This window comes from Oryza brachyantha, chromosome 6, assembly GCF_000231095.2.
Source record: "Oryza brachyantha chromosome 6, ObraRS2, whole genome shotgun sequence".
In the NCBI taxonomy this organism is placed as follows: domain Eukaryota; kingdom Viridiplantae; phylum Streptophyta; class Magnoliopsida; order Poales; family Poaceae; genus Oryza; species Oryza brachyantha.
In genome coordinates this window covers 15,169,346-15,181,905 of record NC_023168.2, presented here as the reverse complement: position 1 = coordinate 15,181,905, position 12,560 = coordinate 15,169,346, and the positions used below count along the sequence as shown (strand labels likewise).

Genomic DNA, 12,560 nt, shown 5'->3' with positions numbered 1-12,560 from the left:
ATGTTTGTATAAAATATTAAACATGTGAAAAAAATTTAACAACATTATCCATTAGAATACCTCCATAAGAGGTAGTATATCGATAAGAGAGAAAGTCCCCATCTTTTCGTTTATACTTATATTTATAAACCAAAATTTGATTAAAACTTAAATTGATTTCTAGATTTTTTTCGTATAATTTTTTTGGCTTTTCTTTTTAGATCGCTAAGAACATGTATAAATTTTTTATCAACGAATTACTTTATAATTATTATTAGTAAGTCGTTTCGCTTATGTTTAATTTTAGCGAAACCATGAGGCCATTAGACGGTAGCGGAATTTTTTTTTTTACTGATGATGCTACTCCACCTATTCTCGAACCAAACGGCTTAAAAGTGGGCTCGACCTGTCCATCAATTAACACATGAACTAAACACATGCTTAAGGGTTGTGCAGTATTTTTCCAAGGAGCTCGTGAGTTTTTTACTCTACTTCAAAAGTACTACTATGATAATAGTATAATACGTTTTTATCTTGAACTAACATGGTTTTCAAACGGATATCAAGGCCAGTGTTGCGAAAGTTAGAATATTATCATCGAACGAGAAGGTGCCGTTAAGAGATTAATGGATATAAAAATGGTTAATTAGGATTATGCAAATAATCTAGCACTCACATTAGTACTGAGGTACATACACCTATATTTAATTGCAATACTAATTTTCTTTTTTGAGGATGATTGTGAAACTGTTTCAGAGATATTTAAAGTAAATTGTAACAACCGGCTTCACCCGTCCAAGTATAAACTAAAGGACCATCTTTTGCGACCTATATTCAGGTCAGTTTTTTTAATCTTACACATTACTCCTTCTATCCTAAAATATACTCCCTTCATTTTATAATATAAGTTATTCTAAAATTGCCTAGATTCGTATAAATGCTAATGAATCTATACACATATATAAATTATATATATTCACCGATGAATGAATTTAGGCAATAATATAAAAACGTAGTAATAGATATCTAAAATGAAGTTTGATCCATAGCAGTAGTACGAATCTGTATATTTTTTTAACAGCTTACGAACCATTCTATCTAATGACCATTTTTTAACAGTAACAGCAAGAGGATCACATGTCGCTTCCATGTAAAACGAGGAATCTCGCAGCACAAACCTGACGGGATCTGAGCTACTGGCACTTTTGTCACGGAGAACTCCTACCTGACAAAAGAGACGAGACGCCGTCTTTTGCTAAACCGCATTATGGCATCTACTACTCCAGCTACCAATGTGGCCACACTGCCTTACGCAATGAAGATTATATATCCCTAATTAAGTTTCACGCATGTTCTGCTAAAAAAAAGTTTCACGCATGCACTACACGTTATAATTAAAATGCAGACTAACAACAATTTGGAGTTTTGGACATATATAACTTATAACGTCTACACAAGCCATGGTTTATTGGTTTCTTACTCCATGTATTAGTAGAGTAGTATGTACCATGTGAGTCAATATAAAGAGCCAAATCAACTAATATAGATCACTCTATTTAAGCCAAAATTTAAATTTTTAACTTTAAATTTAGAGTTAATTTTAAAAATTTTTCACCGAAGTTTATTTTCTATCCTGAGCTTTCAGATTAGTAAGAATATAAATATAAAAAATTTATTTATAAATTATCTTTTGTTCGTAAATACGTCGTTTGATTTTTTATAAAAAGAAACAAAAAATCACCTCACATGTATATTGGACTATGCATGGATTACCCGAACAAAATATAAACCCAATTACCGGCTATTGGATTCTATGCCACATGCAAAAATATTAAACCCACGACCATACCTATCGAACACGGTACCACGAATGCCCAGATCCGTAGATAAAATTGATATCCCTGTACATAACTCAAGGTTCAGAGGCAAGCTTATTCAGTCTAATCTCCCCATGTATACCGATCTCCTTTTATTTCGAAGATCATCTGCCTCGTAAGAGCGAATTAAACATTGAATAATTCCCATCCATATCAATATCTTTATAGCAAGTTAGCAACTATTTTCCCCATGTCATAAAGGCACAGGTAATAATAATATTCCCTCTGCCTTTTTAACCAGATGCCATTTCAGAACGTGTCAAACACCTCCTTTTGTGGGAACAAAAATGAGGTGTTAAAAAATCATTAAGGACCATATTGTTTTTTCTAAGGAATCTTAGCATCTGTAGGTTGTAGGGCTGATCGCTTTGTTTCTTAATGAAAAAGCTAAGCATCATATTTATAAACAAAAAATAATTTATAAATAAAACATTTATACACGTATTTTTAGTGATCTAAAAAACAATAATGAATAATAAATTTTAGTAAAAATTAAAAATCAACTTTAAATTTAAATTTAACTTATAAATATAAACATAAAAACGATGGCGTGGACAATCTCACACGGAGGCCAGTCACAACTGAGGCTCGTGTTGCTTTCCCCAGCTCCACCATGAACTGAGCTATAATTAACCGAAGAGGACGACGACGACGGAGGGCACGGTGCCGGGCTGATCGATCCATGGAGGCGTTCGTGGCCGCCGCAGGCGCGGGCGGGGTCGGGGTCGGCGCGGCGACGGTGGCGGCGGCAGTGGGGGGACTTCTCGCCGCGGCCGCGCTCGCCGAGAGGGTCGGTGTGGTCGCGCCCAGGAACCGCCGCAACGCGCCTCCAGGTGAGCGCCCGTCTCCTCCCCACTTTCTCGTCTCCGTCGGTTGGTGTTTGATCGAATGCCGGGTCGGGTTGGTATGTCTCGTCTTCGACCGATTTGTCGGCGCTCCTGGCCGGCCGGCCGGCCGCCATGGCTGGGCTGGCTGACTCCCAGCTGTTGGGCGGTGGGGCTAACGGGTTGGGGTTCGTAGTAGACAAGTAGAGCCCCGCCGCATTGAGAGCGGTGATGTCGCGGCGACCGCTACCGAGCCCAGCCGTCGTCGTGAGGAGCGGCCTGCGACCGGCGGCGAGGGAGGCGTGGTGGTAACGGCGCCGTGTCACCAGCAGCCGGCAGCAGAGACATGAGAGTGAGGCAGAGGCGAAGGCAAGCGCAAACCTTTTTTTTTTTTTTGGTTTGATCTGTCTTTTTTGGAAACGGGAGCTTTTGCATTATCTGCAGGAAGAATAATTGCTCTGTCTGTAATTTTCTCAAATAAACTTATGCATTGGAGCGGCAAGATTGAGTTCTAAAGCAAAGAGAAAAACTAAGAAAGACGGGTCGAATTGTTTCATGAGTTGCTGAATCACACTTTGAATTGTTGGGAGGAAATTTACTGATAAACAAGTTGTTCTGCAGAGGGCACGCATTCGCTCTCTATGATCATGATTAAAGAAATTTCAAACGAATTTTTTTATTTGAATAAATTCCTGCTGAATTTGATTGTATTCCAAAAATCAAAACAGATTTGAAAATTTTGGCCAGAAGAACATCCGGCGGGGACCCACAGGTAAACCTGAAAAATTTCTCCGAAATTGTGGACCTTGAGCCATGAGCGCTGAGCAAAGGACATCACTGAATCAGAATACCACCTAATTTTAGTTTTAAAAAATCACCTAATTCTATTTCATATTCTGAGCTTATATGAGCAAAGTACATCACTAAATCATTACGAGGCTAGTTACTTGCATGAATCTCGTGTTATCATCTATGCAATCAAATTATCAAAAGAATTCATTTCAAATTTTCAGTCCTGTACAAGGTCCAAGTCCTCTGATTTTATTTTATTTCATTGACATACAGCTGTTCCTGGCTTACCCATCATTGGAAATCTGCATCAATTGAAAGAAAAGAAGCCTCATCAGACCTTTACAAAATGGTCTGAAATTTATGGGCCAATCTACACTATAAAAACAGGGGCTTCTTCTGTTGTTGTGCTCAATTCAACTGAAGTAGCAAAGGAGGTAACTTCATTTCATTTACCTGCTAATTTACATGTATTTTCTCAAGGAATTTTACGGTCCTTGAAAAAGAACCATGAGGTACCACATTCTGTAGCATAAGAACTTAGGAAAATTTTATGGTTCTTAAAACTATATCTCACAGTGCCAATTTTTTAGTGTATATTTTGATATCGTAAGGTATTTAGTACGGGAGGAACCAAAGTTTTACACTGAAACATGTGGTACCATAATGTGCCATTTCAAAGATGATATAAAACCTAAAAAAAACTTAAGGTACTTTATCAAGGACCGGGCATGCATTTTCGTTCATGTATGTAATATGGTGTGTAGGTTGGCCTTTTGTGGTCTAGCCATGATTATAACTCTTCAGAACTTTACATTTTTTATATGTTCTAATGATTATATTGGCAATATTTTTTAAAAATGACAATCTCAATATCTCATAATCCATATTTTTATATAAAATGCATTCTTCTTCCCTCCTACAACATGAATTTTTTAGTTGACATGATGTTATTTTATTCATACTTCTCTTTTTGCATGGAGATAAAAGAGTATCCTTTGAAAAAAACACCCCAGATAAATATTAGGCTAAAACTCTGACTTGAAATTTATATGCAATATATCAAATTGCATAAACCTGCTTATAAATTTCTTAGTACCTCTTGTATGGTCACATCTTTTCTCATACCTCAATGATTATCTGCTGGGATTGCATAAGAATGATAGCCCTTACATTTTACCATAAATAACACAAACTAATATACTGTACTCTCGTTTGCAGGCGATGGTTGCAAAATTCTCATCCATATCTACTCGAAAGCTATCCAAAGCACTGACAGTGCTTACTCGTGATAAATCTATGGTTGCTACAAGCGACTACGGTGATTTCCACAAAATGGTTAAGCGTTATGTGATGTCAAGCATGCTGGGTACTTCTGCCCAGGTACACATCTCAATCACTTCAACGTTTATTTTGTATGCTCATTCTTCTAAATAACTCCAGTGCACACTTTCAGTACTGATTGTCTGCTATCAGTTACACTTCAGAGTTTCAGTTATTTGTGGTCTAACAACGCAATGCCTCCATAAATTTCAGAAACAATTTCGTGAAACAAGAGATATGATGGTCAATAAAATGCTACGCACTTTCCATAAACTGGTGACCGATGATCCGGATGCTCCTATCGTATTCAGAGACGTTTTCAAGGACGAGCTATTCCGATTGTCCCTGATTCAGGTTTGGATTACCCCTATGAATTTGAGTTGTCTGATGGTCCGTTGTTATTTCTGGCACTGATCGATAATGAATATCTCAACTTCAGAGTTTAGGAGAGGATGTGAGCTCAGTCTATGTCGATGAATTTGGGAGGGACATTTCGAAGGAAGAGATCTACAACGCCACTGTTACGGACATGATGATGTGTGCAATTGAGGTTGACTGGAGAGACTTCTTCCCCTACCTCAGCTGGGTTCCAAACAGGAGCTTCGAAACAAGGGTGTTCACTACAGAAGCTAGACGAAGTGCAGTGATGCGTGCCTTGATCAAGCAGCAGAAGGAAAGGATTTTGCGTGGAGAGGTGAGCAAAGGCATAGTTTGTCAGCTTTGTTTAATTTGTACCCAAAAAAATATTCTTATGTCATTTTTAACTTGATGAGACTGCGATATCCAGGCACGAATATGCTACCTCGACTTCCTGCTGGCAGAGAACACACTGACAGATGAACAACTGGTGATGCTGGTGTGGGAGGCTCTCATAGAGGCTGCAGATACTACATTGGTTACCACCGAATGGGCCATGTATGAACTTGCCAAGAACCCTGAGAAACAGGCAAGAAGTCATACTTTCCGGAAGAAAGAGCGAAACCGTTTATTTGCAAACGAAAACTAATCTATGGGTAAAACTTTTATATCTATAGTGATACATAAGTAAATATCGTAAAATAAATCACGATGAAATTAAAACCACAAAATTAACTCTAAATTTAAATTCTAAAGTTTAACCTTTTGAGTTACGATAAACACATTCATGGCAACTAAATTTGTTCTTGGCACGCCAGGAGCGGCTTTACCAGGAGATCCGGGAGGTGTGCGGCGACGAGACGGTCACCGAGGAACACCTGCCGCGGCTGCCGTACCTCAACGCCGTCTTCCACGAGACGCTGCGCCGCCACTCCCCCGTCCCGCTCATACCCCCGAGGTTCGTCCACGAGGACACCAAGCTCGCCGGCTACGACGTCCCCGCCGGCACCGAGGTAACTAATCGTCAAGCGTAACTTAAGCACATAGTGCGACAACGGGGGGTCGTTGTTTGCGTGAAAAAAACAAACGACATATTTATAAATGAAAAATAATTTATAAATAAAACTTAATATACATATTCTTAGTAATCTAAAAACCAATGTTTGAAAATAAACTTCGATGAGAAAAACTTAAAGTCAGCTCTAAATCTAAAAGTTTAAATTTTAGTTTATAAGCATTACCAGAAAAAAGAGTAATTTTACTGTTCTTGAGTAAGGGCTGAGAGATAACAAAATTTAAATATAAGTAACTGGTACCTCTTGGTAAAAAAAAAAGGGGGGGCCATGGCCGGCCGGCCGGCAGCACCGATCAACCAAATACACCAACCAGTGGCAGGTACTATATATGTCTCTCTCTCTCGTCTGGCAGATGGTGATCAACCTGTACGGGTGCAACATGAGCAAGGAGGAGTGGGACTCGCCGGAGGAGTGGGCGCCGGAGAGGTTCGCCGGCGGGAGGTTCGAGGTGGCGGACATGTACAAGACGATGGCGTTCGGCGCCGGGAGGAGGGCGTGCGCGGGGAGCCTGCAGGCGATGCACATCGCGTGCGCCGCCATCGCGCGCTTCGTGCAGGGGTTCCAGTGGAGGCTGCGGGAGGGCGACGAGGACAAGGTGGACACCGTGCAGCTCACCGCCTACAAGCTCCACCCGCTCTACGTCCACCTCCATCCCCGAGGGCCAAGGATGTAAAGCATATATTTAGGGGCAGCGGCACACGCATGCTATATCGGAGTTACTCCTGTGTGGACAATAAACTTCTAAAATTCCGAGAAGTTATTGTGTATTGGAATAAAATTATTAGATCTCATAAGTTTACGATGCTATGATAGTATTTTTCGAGAAGAATTTATATGCATTATTTGTTTTATATTTTAACTAAGTATAGTATTTAAGAAATCACTTAGATGGGCAGAATTTTAGATGTTCGACCAATTTTATTCTTGGTATCAAAATACGCTAGCAAGTTTTTTACTGGAATTTTTAGAGTAAATTCAATAACTTTAAGTAACTAATATTCATTCCAGGAATTAAATATAGTTAAAAGGCTAAAGTTTTCTCCTCGTTGGCTTTGGGCCATTTTCGACCAATCTCTTTCCTCGGCTCAATCCCCTCCTCCTCCCCTTCCTACTAGTTTAGGACACGCAGCCCAACCAGCCGGCTGCTTCTCCGCACTCCCCTCCCTCCCTCTCGGCCTGGTAGGCCTCTCTACTGCCCTGGTTACCAACGGGTGGGGCTCACTTATCAGGCCCGTCTCTCTCCACCGACCAAGGCAAACGCTGCCATCGCCGCCGTTCGTTTCGCGCCACGCATGTGCATCCTGGCCACCCGCTTGCTCCACTCTTGCATCCCGTGCCGTGCCACCACCCCGCAATCGACTCCCCCACGTTTCACACACGTGCATTTTTCACGCCACTGCTTCGAGGTCACCCTCCTCTTTCTAGACTTTTCGCCACCGCTCATCGTTGAAATCAAGCCTCCTATCCGACAAGCCTCTCCGTTGTCGTCACTATGGGCCCGTATCTAATGAGCCCCTCCCTGGCCTCCCCTTGCCCGTCGCCGGCAACCGCTGGCCGTTGTGCGCGTGTCAGGACTCAATGCACGGTGCGCCGCTGAAAGGGAGGTCCCATCAGTCGGCATCGTCCTCCTCATGTTAATGTCAGCTACTACCTCCTTCGTCCTATAATAACTTTATTTTTTCTTTCTTCGTGCTAAACGTTTGACCATTCGTCTTTTTATAAAAAATTTAAAAAACAGTACGCTTAAAGTACTATTTATATTTTTTCATCTAGTAACAATAAAAATATTAATCGCAAAAAAATTTCAAATAAGACGAAGAGTCAAAACATTGTATCAAAAAACTGAAAATGAAGATATTATGGGATGGATGTAGTATTAAATAAATTGAACAATAATTTGTTAAATTCCTTTATGTTGAATTAGAAAAGACCACTATGTTTAGAAAAATCATAACTAATTCATACAACCTCAGTTTAAGTCCATTCAAATTTCATTAAATCTGTAGAAATGCGAAGAACACAATTTTGGGTGTTTTTTCTTATATGTTTTAGATTTCGGCAATTCAGATGCCCCAATTTATTACGAGGTGCTAGCTGCAGAGCCATGAGACAAGTCGCGCTTTAATCTTTGATCATACTATACTTTGTTTTTAAATTATCTGCACATTTGTAAAATACTTTTGCAATATCTCGCAATTACATGCTATATGGTTGTCTCCTATGCTTATCCTGTTATGTCATGTTGCTTTAGTATCTTTGTCTTATCACCTTTGGTTAATTTATATGTTGTGTAAATGAATGCTTGGCCATGCTTAGTCCATTTAGTTTGTTTAATTGGGTTGGGACACTATTTCATTCTCATGTGACAATCGAGCCTTGAGTTCTTAAAGAAAGTATTGATGATATAGGATTTTACTAAAACAACTAAAATGTGATCAATGGTTGGTTGTGGGTGCTTAGCTTTGATGGTCATGCCCATGACCATAAAGGATCGATAGCGGAAAACCCTTGTGAGAAAAGTTGTACTTAGCACAAGCCTGTGTGGACAAATGGATCGACTAGAATTATAACTTCCTTCTTTCCTAGGCACTGAGATGAGGGTAGGTGGGATTGAGTTGGGTTGGCCCTAGGAAGGGTTGATCGGCTACCGAACCTACCATGGCTCAAAGGTTAGCATGCCCGAAGGAGGTTTACTTGTGCAGGAAGTGCAACGTCAGCGTGGTGTGAATGGTTAGTAGTGGGTCATGCAGACAGTCAAGATGTCGTAGTGGCATACTAGTATACTGGTACATATGTTGGGAATATGTATTGTGGGTAGAATTGTACACTTCTGATTAAAGTAAAACTATTTGAACATCCACTCTCGTGGTTATGGGCGATCGATTGAGATTCGTCGCGATTAATCCCACTCTTTTAAATGTATATGGCTTAATAGTTTGATCCTATAGGCGGTAATGCTATGTGGTTTATTATAGTATTGGTAGATGGTTAGGTTTGGTGCAGCGTAGTGTAGCGTTAGCCAGTGTTTGGTTCAATATTTATTAATAGTTATGTATATTTTGTGCTTGTTAAATAAATTCTTTGAAAATGTTGTTTTGCGTAAAAAATAATCTTGAGCCAATTCCTTTGTATTCCCGTGCATTATATTGTATCTGTATGTGTGACTTATTGAGTGTGATAGTTGTACTTAGCCTTGTGATTACTCTTTTTCCCCAAAAGCAGGTTTTGAGTCAGATAAAGAACCTTTGGAGAACTAGGCGTGTCGCTACGCTCAAGGACTGCCTATCAGACGCTATAACGTCAATTATATTATTTCTCTTTTCCCTGCATTGTAAGACTTGTTAAATTTTATCTCTTTATATAAGACGATGGTTATTGTTAAAAGTGCATCTAGCCCCTAAATGAAGTTTTGGATGATTAATGACAATGTTAGACAAACATGTGTGCGCTAATGAGTTGTGATTGCAGAGAAGATAAGGGATCAATTCGTTTGAAGGAATACGTGATCCAATTTGAAGCATATGTGACCCAAAGAGAAGTATTCTATGGAGTTGAAGGCGTTCGAAGGCGGAATTATTTTTCGTTTTTGAGTTATAGGAACTCCGTACTATTAAGAGGGGTCACTAGAAGTTTTGCATACATCCAAGAGTAGTTAGGGTTGAGTCTAACTTAAGTTGGAGGCTTGTCGCTGTTTTCTTGAGAAGCAGGGACATGACACTTCAGCCTTCTGCCCGAATAGTCTAGTGGCAGGACGGTCCGAACATTGGTCTGGTCCCTGCTCAAGCTGAGTGAGCTAAGTGTTGGCCAGACGATCCGACCCATGGCCGGACAGTCCAGTTAGGTTTCTCTTCCAATGGCTAAGTGACGTCTGCCAGCCTATATAAGGTCCCCCTTTGGATCTAGCCGTTGGTGAGGCTTTCTGATCGATTTTATTGGTTCCTAAGGCTAATCTAGCACCTCTCAAGCTTTCCTACTAACCCAAAACACTTCTTAGAGAGATTAATTCATGAATCATGTCTTATGGGGAGTGTTTAGGCTAGTGAGTGATTGTTCTTGGGTAAAGATGGATGCATGTGGAGTCAAGGTGGCCTATTACTCTTGGACATTGATCTCCTAGATAGATAGGCGTCGCCCGCGAGCCTCTGATTCTTATGGATCGCCTAGGAGCAAGTTGTGACGGTTGGTGCCTAGCCTCCATAAGGAAAAAGGTAAGATCGATAGAGGATTCTTGTGCTTCTTCATAGAGGGTCGTAGGGTAGAGCAGGTTGCAACCTAGGGCTGGGCGAGCCGTAGTGATCTTGACCTTGGTAGTCGATCAAGGGCTTGCTAGTCCTTAGATGTGAATCCGGTGACCCGTGTTGGCCTTGTGGAAGGAAGTTAAGAGAGGAAAATGATCGAGAGAGATCCCGCTTGCAGCAGCGCCTCAACGGAGAGTAGGGTCGAAAGATCCAAACTTCGGGATAAATCTCTCGTGTCTTTATTCTTGTGATTTTTGTGTCCTTTCTGTTCCTGTGATCTTTCTGCATTTATTTGCTGCACACGATCACTTCACATTCCCAGGAACTTCACTGAAAAAGAAGACTGTCAAGTCTGCATTTTTCACTGACCGAATGGTCCGGTGTTCTAACTAGGACGGTCCGGCCCCTACTAACCGCTGCTGTTTCGAAGAAACTTTCAAGACACCTATTCAACCCTCATCTAGACTGTCTCACTAGGACTTCAATTGTTACCAATTTATCTATTGTATACCCATCACACGCAAACTTACCTTAAAAGATTCCCCTCCCACACATCTGTTTGCCTCCTTCCTTTTTTTTTTTCATTCTCACAAATCATCTCTTCTCATCTCTGTTCTTCTTCTCCTCTGTTCATCATCATATTCAACATCAAGAAACATCTCAGAAAGATCATACTTGACATGAATGGTGTCATACCCTAAGTTTCTATCCCAAGCCTAAATCAATAAAAGAAATTTTTAAATAATAATTGGCTTAATTAATTCAGGCACAATCCCTCAAAAAAGAATTAATTTAGTTAAATTGAAGTTCGCATTCTAAAATATCTCAGGAATAGTGAAATGATTAACTGGACTCAAATTTGAATTGCAGAGTATAAAATCTTGCTCTAAAAATCACATTAAAAATTGGCAATGTGAAGTTTTTCCTTTTACCCTTTTCCCCCTCCTTTTTTTTTCAGATTTGGTTCGCAACCTAAATCTCCTCTCTCTCTCATTTTCCCTCCCTCTCCCTCCCCTCGGGCCGGCCTACCGCCAGACCCAGCCCATCTCCCTCCACCTCCTGTGCGTGCCCGCGCCTCCCCGTCCTGCCTAGGCCACCGAGCCGCCTCGGCCCAGCTCACCTCCCCGTGCCCGCTGCGAAGTCCGCCTTGCCTCCTCCCCCGTCCCCGCACCACTGATGTGTGGACCCCACCTGTCAGACCCCTTATCCCCTCTCTGACTTAGCCTCGCCCGCGTGCCGCTGGCTCCGACCACAGCCACTGATTGCGCCCCCAATCCGAGCTGGAATCCCCGCTTTCCCCTAATCCCCGCCCTTTCCAAACAGGCAACGCACCCCTCCCCTATTTAAACCCGTCTGCCGCCTGCCATTGTCGTTTTTCCCACCACCCCAGAATACCGTCGCCCACCTCACCGACGCTGATCTCCCTCGCCGCTGACCGTCACCACCCGTTCCTCGTCCACGCCGACTTGCTGCTGTCCTCTACACTGTCAGTGAGCATTTCCTCCCCTCTCCCTTCCCCTTGTTTCTCCCTCGGTCGCCATCGCTAGCCCATGCACCGCCGCCGCACGTGCGCACCGTTCGTCGCGGTTGCCGTTCCCTCCCGGCGCCGTCGCCCTTGCCTCGCTGCCGCCAAGCTGTCACCGCCGGTGCCTGAGCGCGTCCGCGCTCATCGCGCACCGTCATCATCATGTCGATCCAATGCCGCCGCTCCCCTTCGGCCGCACTCCCGCACCGCCGCCCGGTCTGCCGCCCGAGCATCGTCACTCTCTCCCCCTCTCCCATGTTTCCTCTCACCAATAGGTGGGGTCCACCAGTGTTAACGCCAGATTTTGGCAAATAGCCATTGTGGATTAATGCGTGATTGACAACTGAATCGGACCGGAACGAGGAAATCAGACGGAAGAATAAACGGAAGATAGTTCGGGTTCAGCCGATAGAGTCCGGATCGGACAAGAATTGGAGTCTGATTGGGCTTGGATGATTATAAATAGATTCTGAACTAATCACGGCCCGTGTAAAATGGATTAACTATAAAAATTAAAAAAAAGATTAATTTGAATTTTAAAGTAACATTTATTAAAAAATTGCAAAAAGAAA

General features: G+C 42.0%; 1 protein-coding gene across 1 annotated transcript; it reads left to right on the top strand.

Moving 5' to 3' along the window:
- Window positions 1–2,436: 2,436 nt before the first annotated feature.
- LOC102719778 (ent-kaurene oxidase 2) lies at window positions 2,437–6,986 on the top strand. The gene is made up of 8 exons (XM_040525034.1): window positions 2,437–2,689; window positions 3,746–3,906; window positions 4,691–4,852; window positions 5,006–5,146; window positions 5,232–5,486; window positions 5,580–5,738; window positions 5,968–6,162; window positions 6,578–6,986. Exons 1-8 carry the CDS (start codon window positions 2,539–2,541, stop codon window positions 6,896–6,898), a joined length of 1,545 nt encoding a protein of 514 aa, XP_040380968.1. The 5' UTR covers window positions 2,437–2,538; the 3' UTR covers window positions 6,899–6,986.
- Window positions 6,987–12,560: the final 5,574 nt, after the last annotated feature.